The sequence below is a fragment of the Garra rufa genome, chromosome 6, assembly GCF_049309525.1.
Source record: "Garra rufa chromosome 6, GarRuf1.0, whole genome shotgun sequence".
NCBI lineage: Eukaryota > Metazoa > Chordata > Actinopteri > Cypriniformes > Cyprinidae > Garra > Garra rufa.
Genome location: NC_133366.1, coordinates 10,223,233 through 10,231,250, shown reverse-complemented (window position 1 = coordinate 10,231,250; position 8,018 = coordinate 10,223,233). Strand labels below are relative to the sequence as shown.

Genomic DNA, 8,018 nt, shown 5'->3' with positions numbered 1-8,018 from the left:
TGGGTTCTAAAAGACTACACGGGATTTTTCCAATGGCTTGCATGCTGGGAATACAGTTGTGCGCTCTTTACGCACGGGTTCGCGTTGGTCTCCCTTTACGTCTCCTTTAAGAAGTCCAAATGCCTTCTCCTCCTCCTCCTCCTCCTCCTCCCTCTACACACTCCTCACATCTCATAGAGGTGTTATTGCATTAAGAATAAACCAGCCAAGCGATCAAAGACCCGAATGGAGTTTGCTTTTTCACCCTCTGGCTACAAATCTTCGAGTGGAAATCGAAAGACACAGCCGACATCAGAAGCGCACTTTTTCGGAGCGTCGAGAACCGGATTTCTAACTTACTGATAGGCAGCTTTGCGTTGGTTGCGAAAGCTGTCCAGGAGTATTTGGGTGGATTACGATGTTATTGTTCATCACGGGCACTTGAGCTGGGTGTTCGGGAGAGTTTTGAATGCGGTGTGGGACTCCCCGGGCTCGCTGCACGGAGATCCGGACGCGTTGAGAACAGGGAGTCGGTGACGCGGAGTCCTCATGGCGCAACGGGTGCGTAAAAACCTCAACGGCAAAGAAACACTCAAACGTGGCCGTCAAAACTAATTCCACTCGGACGCTGATAAAAATGGACGTGATTACAGTCAGATGTCCTTTAATTCCTTGAATGAATTATGCGCGTGTGTGTGTGTGTATGTTTATACACCTAAGTTGTTTTGGAATACACACAGCAACAAGTGAAACTATCAAAAAAAAAAAATCTAAATCTTATTTTAATTTCAATCAAATATGTATTTTTATTTTTGCAGATATTATTTAATCTAATTCCATATATAGCTGACAGCCAAAAGCGTAATTTGACGCTTACAGCCTGTTCATAACTCATATTTCTATCGTTGCATACTTAACCGAGACCTATTTAATGCTATGAAACATCGATATTAATTTCAGTAATTATTTTTACACTCAAGTGTAGTCTTTAAAACTACACTTCAGTGTTATTCTTTATATTTTGCCTTTTAAAATCAGCTAACCAGTAAACAATAAAACGAGTTGAAATAAAACAGCCTACAAATGGGCTAATAAAATATTTCGTTTTAACACAATGTTGGTTTAATACAAAACAGCAATTTTAAAATAGCATTATATGGCTTGTTTTATTTTGACATGAGATGTAAATTAAAACTTTTAATGTTTTTAATAATAATAATTAAAGTAAAATAATAGTAATGTATTCATATTTTCCGCTGTGCGTTCTGGCACATTTCGAAGTAATATAGGGCCTTACAATTAAAGCTGATCCGCCGTTAATTAATTAGTTTTGTAAATTCTAAACTACTCATGTGTGATTCGTTAATTAGTTTTTGATGCTCAATTTATTACCATTTAAACAAATAAGAGCTTTCTTCATTACTCACACTCCCGTGGCGGCTGGTATATCAACATTTGCAAGATGTGTGTACAACAAAGTCCCGGTTTGATTTTTAACCTCCCCGTTTTGCATTTGCTCAGTACGAGGATCTGGTCCATTACGGAATGGATGCGGTCGGGATCCCGTCTCCGATGTACGGGGATCCTCACGCCGCCAGAGCGATGCAGGCGGTTCATGTGAGTCACGGCCCGCCGCTTCACCAGTACGCGCACCCCGCGGCTCCCGGGGTCCCGTCGCCAGTTAACGACGCACTGAAACGGGATAAAGACGCCATTTACGGGTATGTGTTATTAATAGACGGTGTATTTTATTATGAAGATGAGTTTGGATGTACGGAAATTCTATTTTTGTTTTTTGAGCTATAATTTTACGACTGCTTTGTTATGCTGAAATACTGGAAATATATGTTTATTTGTTAGCCTAGCCCTAGACAAAAATATAATCTACATTTAGGACAAACTAACTTTTATTTCCTTCAAAGGCTACACTTCTGTTTTTAACGACATAGCCTAGAAATGCCAGAATTAACTTAGTTTGTTTTTTGTCACAACTATAAATTTACTTTAAAACCTGTAAATAAACAAGAACGTAAATTTTCACTTTTTATTGTTAAAGTTATGAAGAGAGAAAAAATTGACAGGGCCTCAAAATGCTCTGTGCTTGAGGTAAAACTTTATTTTCTCCTCACGAACAGGCTATAAACTCTACTGTTTGTGTTTTGTTTCTCAGGCATCCCCTCTTTCCTCTGCTTGCACTAGTTTTCGAAAAATGTGAATTAGCGACTTGTACGCCGAGAGAAACCGGAGTAACCGGCGACGTTTGCTCGTCCGAATCCTTTGACGAAGATATTACAGTATTTTCAAAACAGGTCAGGCCCTCGTTTACCTCTCTACCAAAGCTTTATTATAGCCTAGGATTTAAAACGTAGGCCTGGTAATATTAGCAAACCAACAGCACAGCCCAATTTAATTTTATGTCCATGTTACTGACTTAACGATACGATCGCTATTTTTTTAATTTCAGATAAGGGCGGAAAAACCTTTCTTCTCGTCGAATCCAGATTTGGACAATTTGGTAGGTCGCCCTGTGGTTTCAGCTGTTTTATTTAAATGCTAATCATTTTTATTTTTAGACTATTTAATTTTAGTTTTATTGGTGGATGAAATAAAACAATAATCGCAATAATGTGTGACGTGATTTGTCGTTTTGTTTTAGATGATTCAGGCCATACAAGTGTTACGCTTTCATCTGCTCGAATTAGAAAAGGTTGGACTTTTTTTTTTATTATTATTACCGACGTACATCTTGTAAATAATATATGTGACGCAGAACCACAAAACCAGTCATAAGGAACTGAGATTTATATATCATCTGAAAGCTGAATAAATATGCTTTGCATTGGTGTGGAGAATATTTGCCGGGATGCAACTAACGTTATTTGAAAATCTGACAGAAAACCGCCTTTATAGTTGTGCAAATGAAGTTCTTTGCAATGCATTTTATTTATCAAAAATTAAGTTTTGATATATTTACAGTAGAAAATCTTATCTTAACTTATTATTCTAATGATTTTTGGCATAAAAGGTAAATCGATAATTTTGACTCATACAATGTATTGTTGGCTATTGCTTCAAATACACCCGCGCTCCTTCAGACTGGTTTTGTGGTCCAGGGTCACATATAAGGCGATCATCGATGATAAATGTCTGTTGTTATCGTAGGTTCATGAGTTGTGTGACAATTTCTGTCACCGCTACATCAGCTGTCTGAAAGGAAAGATGCCCACTGATCTGATGGTGGATGATAAAGAGGGGGGATCCAGGTCTGACGGCGAAGAATTTACACGCACTCCAGGCGGGACAGACCAGGCAAGTCTTCAGCTCAAGTCTTTATGCTTTTGTGTGCTTTTGAATGCAGTATATGCTTTGTACAGGGTCAGGAAGCCACTAGAAAACATTAGAAGCTAATGTAGAACATAAATATGAAATAATATAAAATAAGACAAAGGACAGATGACATGAAATCTATTTTTAAAAAAGGTAATAGAATTTGGAATGGAATGTTAGAATTTGGAATTTGGAATGTTTGTGCATTTAAAAATTCTAAATTCTCAACTATTTAACTTTTAACATTCCATAATACATTAATGTATTTTTAATTTATAATTTCAGTGTTTAATAAATTTGTCAGTCGCTCAAATACAGTAGCGAAGCAAACTCGAAACACTATCCGCAGTTTGTTTTTTGTGGGGAGGCCTGAAACTCTTGTTTCATGTGATACAATACGGCCACAGACTATCCGTCCCCCCTTGTCTATATTAAATAACAGCAGATAATCAATCTTCTGTCATTTTATAATGAATCATTTTTGCTCTTTTGAGGTTAAACGAAACTTATCTCTTCACATTGCAGCGTCCGTGCTATGCATAATTAAATCCCACAGAATGATTACAGATCATATGATAATTCAGATTATTTTGTCCATTTCGGTAACATTAACACAAGTGTGACTAAACCTTTATAGAGAGTAAGAAGACTGGTTATTCAAAACTCCCAAATTTCTAATTTTATTTGGTTCCTGGGGGAGAAAAGCAAACAAAGTGTTTTAGTCAAACTGAAGTAGCACCTGAATTGTGGTCACTAAAGACCAATGATTTGAAGTGCCTAAAGGCAAATAAATATTTGTGGTTATTTTAGAATATATATATATGCAGCAAATTTGGGAAGTGTTATTTATTCAGTGTAAATAATCCATCAGAGTTCATTAACGCTGTCAAGTGTGCTGTGTGTGACTTGAATATCTAATGCAAATCTCAAAGCATTGTTTGTACACATGTTAGTTGTTCTCTGTGAGTTTAGTGTCATGTGATGATGATGTGGTTTTGAGAGTCACCACCATTGCATTTGAAACGTTAGGGATTACATTTGTCTGGTTGAAAATCTTGATTTATTATAAGCATGTCACAAGATATCGTCTCCTTATTGGGCAGAGATGCTGAACATCTCCTTATTTATACAAAGTATTATTCTGAGAAGACCAAACTATGTTGCTATTCTGTGCACAATTGGCACTGGATAACGGAAAGTGGACCACTTACTTAAGTTTGTCTCAATTTTGAGGCATTTGCTTTCCTAAACAACTCGAAACGAAATAATACATGTAATTCAGAATGTAAATATAAGATACTTTTTTAAAACAACTAAATGAATTAAATATACATATATATATATATAGGGGAGACTGGGGCAAGTTGTCATACAAGATATAATATAAGGTTAGTCCAGTTGCGCAAAAAATGCATCTAGAGCTGTGCTTTTTAAATGTTGGTTTTAAAGATCTAGTTCAAAACCCTCTTAAATTAGGTTTAGTTTTGTAAAATTACAGTATCCAAGCTAAAATATTATACTAATGTCATCATGTTTTTGTAATAGTAATGATATGAACAAAGGTAGATTATAGCCTAAATCCTGAGTTGTGCTTCATAAATGATAATTTTAATATTACTTTAAAATATAAATATAACAATAAAATACATATATCACAATAAATATATACATATATTCTCTCTCATGACTATTTTAGGACAAGGTTATTTAAAAAAAATTAAAGTCTTGACTTCATAAAAGTATAATATATTAATATATTTAAAATATGCTCATATATTCAATGTATGTGATTATACACTACCATTCAAAAGTTTTAGAAAAAGTACGATTTTTAATGTTTTTTAACGAAGTATCTTCTGCTCACCAAGCCTGCATTTATTTGATCCAAAGTGCATAAAAACATTAAAATTGTAAATTATTTTTACTATTTTAAAAAACTGTTTTCTATTTGAATATATTTTAAAATGGAATTTATTCCTGTGATGCAAAGCTGAATCTTCAGCATCCTTACTCCAGTCTTCAGTGTCACATGATCCTTCAGAAATCATTCTAATATGCTGATTTGCTGCTCTAGAAACATTTATTATTGCGATAATCAATATTTAAAACAGTTTCAAAAAAGTTTCAGGATTCTTTGATGAATAGACAGATCCAAAGATCAGCATTTATCTAAAATAAAAATATTTTGTAATATTATACACTATACCATTCAAAAGCCAAGAGTCAGTATAATTCTTTTTTAGTTATAATACTTTTATTTAGCAAGGATGCTTCAAATTGATCAAAAGTGATGATGAAGACATTTATATAGTTACAAAAGATTTCTATTTTCTATACTTTCTATTCATCAAGGAAACCTGAGAAAAATCTAATCAGCTGTTTTCAACAAAATAAAAATAAATGTTTTCGAGCAGCAAATCAGAATATTAGCATGATTTCTGAAGGATCATGTGACTGGAGTAATGATGCAAAAATTTCAGCTTTGAAATCACAGGAATAAATTACATTTTAAAATATATTCAAATAGAAAACATTTATTTTAAATAGTAAAAATATTTCAAAATGTTACTGTTTTTGCTATACTTTGGATCAAATATGCTTCTTTAAAAGCATTAAAAATCTTACTATATATGTGTATATATTGAATCTATGTAGACTGATTGGAGTCATAAATGTGACAACTAACCCCGGTGTCTTTTAATATTAATCCGCCTTGCTCCTGAACGGTTGTCGACCCGTGGTTAAGACATTTCTCTCTAAGTTTAGTGTCAGTTAAATGCAACACACTGATCAGATTGCATCTTTACAACATAATAAAAATATTTAGTTGTCACTGACATGCAGCGTTCGTAGTCAGTCTCTATATTCAGCGTGCAGTGATATACACACAGTCAGGATGCACAGGTGTTTCACGTCACAGCTGTTATTATATCAAGTATTTTAGCACAGTTTGAACGCTCAATTGACCAATCAGCATCCGGGGCCTCATCCATCCGCTTCATTGGCTCGGTTAAAACCGACAAGATGGGTTTGCAAAATATCCTGTGCGTGTATGCGAGTGCGTTTGTTTGTCTTATAATTTCTGTGCAGATGTTTGTGCGTGCATGCGCACGTGTGTTTATATACAGCAGTCCGTGGCGCTTCTCAACTGTTTGCTCTTGCAGCATGTGTTCTGTATTACGCCTTACAGCACGCCTCTGGTATGCGGCGCGATACTGTACTTAACCAATCGTATATTACGCCGAACGCAGCTTATTACTCTGTCTACCTGTCTGTCTCTCTGCAGGCGTTCTGGAGGGAGGACGACGCCGCATCTGTTCATTCTTCTGAAGCTCCGGCGGCCTGCGGCAGACGCCCCGGCTCACACAATGGAGACAACAGCAGCGAGCACGGTAACACACTCTCACGCTACGCTACAGATACACACGCGAGTGTTCGCGAAGGCCTCGCTCTGTGCCAAGTGAAACAGATCTGCTGCAGGTTTGTCATCTCTAGCATACATTTACACTTTAGCACCACCACGGGGGTCTCCGACTGCACACGCACACACAAACACGCAAGTACACACACCGGTAGACTGCTCCTAAATAACTGCAGCCGCTCCGTGTGGGTGTGTGTGTGGATGTGTGGATGTGTGTTGGACAGGAAATGGTGCATGATGGATATAAAGACTCTTCTCTGGGCTCCTCTGCTCTGAGCACCAACCATGGCCAATAAAAACCAGAGTACATACTTCCCCGAGCACCGCATCTGTGTGTGTGTGTGTGTGTGTGTGTGTGTGTGTGTTTTGTTCGCCGTGCCTCAGCGCAGCAGCTGTGAGTCTGGCTCAGACAGAATATCTCACTACCTGAGAGAGAAACAACAGACAGACAAACACACGGTTAAATGAGCACAATGAGGCACAGAGTCTGTCCTCGAGCATTGTTTATACTGTAAACGTTTGCTTGGCGTCTTTTATTTAAAGCTTTATGTCCAATTTAAAGGAGACCGGTCATACCTTTTCACTTTTTTATGTTGGTTTTGTTTTCAGAAACAGTTAAAGTTTCATTTTCATGACATTTTGCACTTTCTTTTTGATGCATTTACCTAAAGGGCTGCCAGCTGGCTTTGAAGACTACTAATGGTTAAGACTTTTAATACTGTAAACATTTGCTTAACTTTTTTTTTTAAGCTTCTAGGTCAAATTTAATGGGGCCATGTCAAACCTTTGAACTTGTTTCCGAAAATGACATTTCATGACATTTCTTTTGATGCATAAAACTATAGAGCTAGTATGCTTTTAAGACTAAGCATTTTTGTTTTTAAACGTAATTTAAGTGGCCATTTTATGCATTTTTGTTTATTTTATTTTTTTTCATCAAATTTGTTTTCAAAAAAAGTCTGTTTTTTAAGCTTCTGGGTCAAATTTAATGGGGCCATGTCAAACCTTTAAACTTTTTTTTGGTCAATTTTGTTTCCGAAAACAACAACAAAAAAATACTTTTTTGATGCATAAAACTATAGAGCTAGTATGCTTTTAAGACTATTAGTTTTAGACGAAATTTAAAGGGGCCATGCCATGCATTTTTTAAATGTCTTTTTGTCAAATTTATAAAAAACAAAAAAACTAAAACAATTTCATTTTCATTTCATTTTCAGTGCATAAAACTAAAGAGCTAGTATGCTTGTAAGACTGTTAATAGTTAATAGTTTAATAATATTTTTTATAATGT

The 8,018-nt window shown here is 35.8% G+C and overlaps 1 protein-coding gene across 1 annotated transcript in view; it reads left to right on the top strand.

The window, feature by feature from the left end:
• The first annotated feature begins 209 nt into the window (after positions 1 to 209).
• meis1a (Meis homeobox 1 a) overlaps positions 210 to 8,018 on the top strand; it is a 22,640-nt gene continuing 14,831 nt past the window's right edge. The window contains exons 1-7 of the mRNA XM_073842554.1: positions 210 to 540; positions 1,501 to 1,700; positions 2,150 to 2,288; positions 2,444 to 2,494; positions 2,636 to 2,686; positions 3,142 to 3,288; positions 6,593 to 6,786. Of these exons, the coding sequence (XP_073698655.1) occupies positions 529 to 540; positions 1,501 to 1,700; positions 2,150 to 2,288; positions 2,444 to 2,494; positions 2,636 to 2,686; positions 3,142 to 3,288; positions 6,593 to 6,786 (794 nt within the window). The 5' untranslated portion in view covers positions 210 to 528. The remainder of the gene's footprint in view (positions 541 to 1,500; positions 1,701 to 2,149; positions 2,289 to 2,443; positions 2,495 to 2,635; positions 2,687 to 3,141; positions 3,289 to 6,592; positions 6,787 to 8,018) is intronic.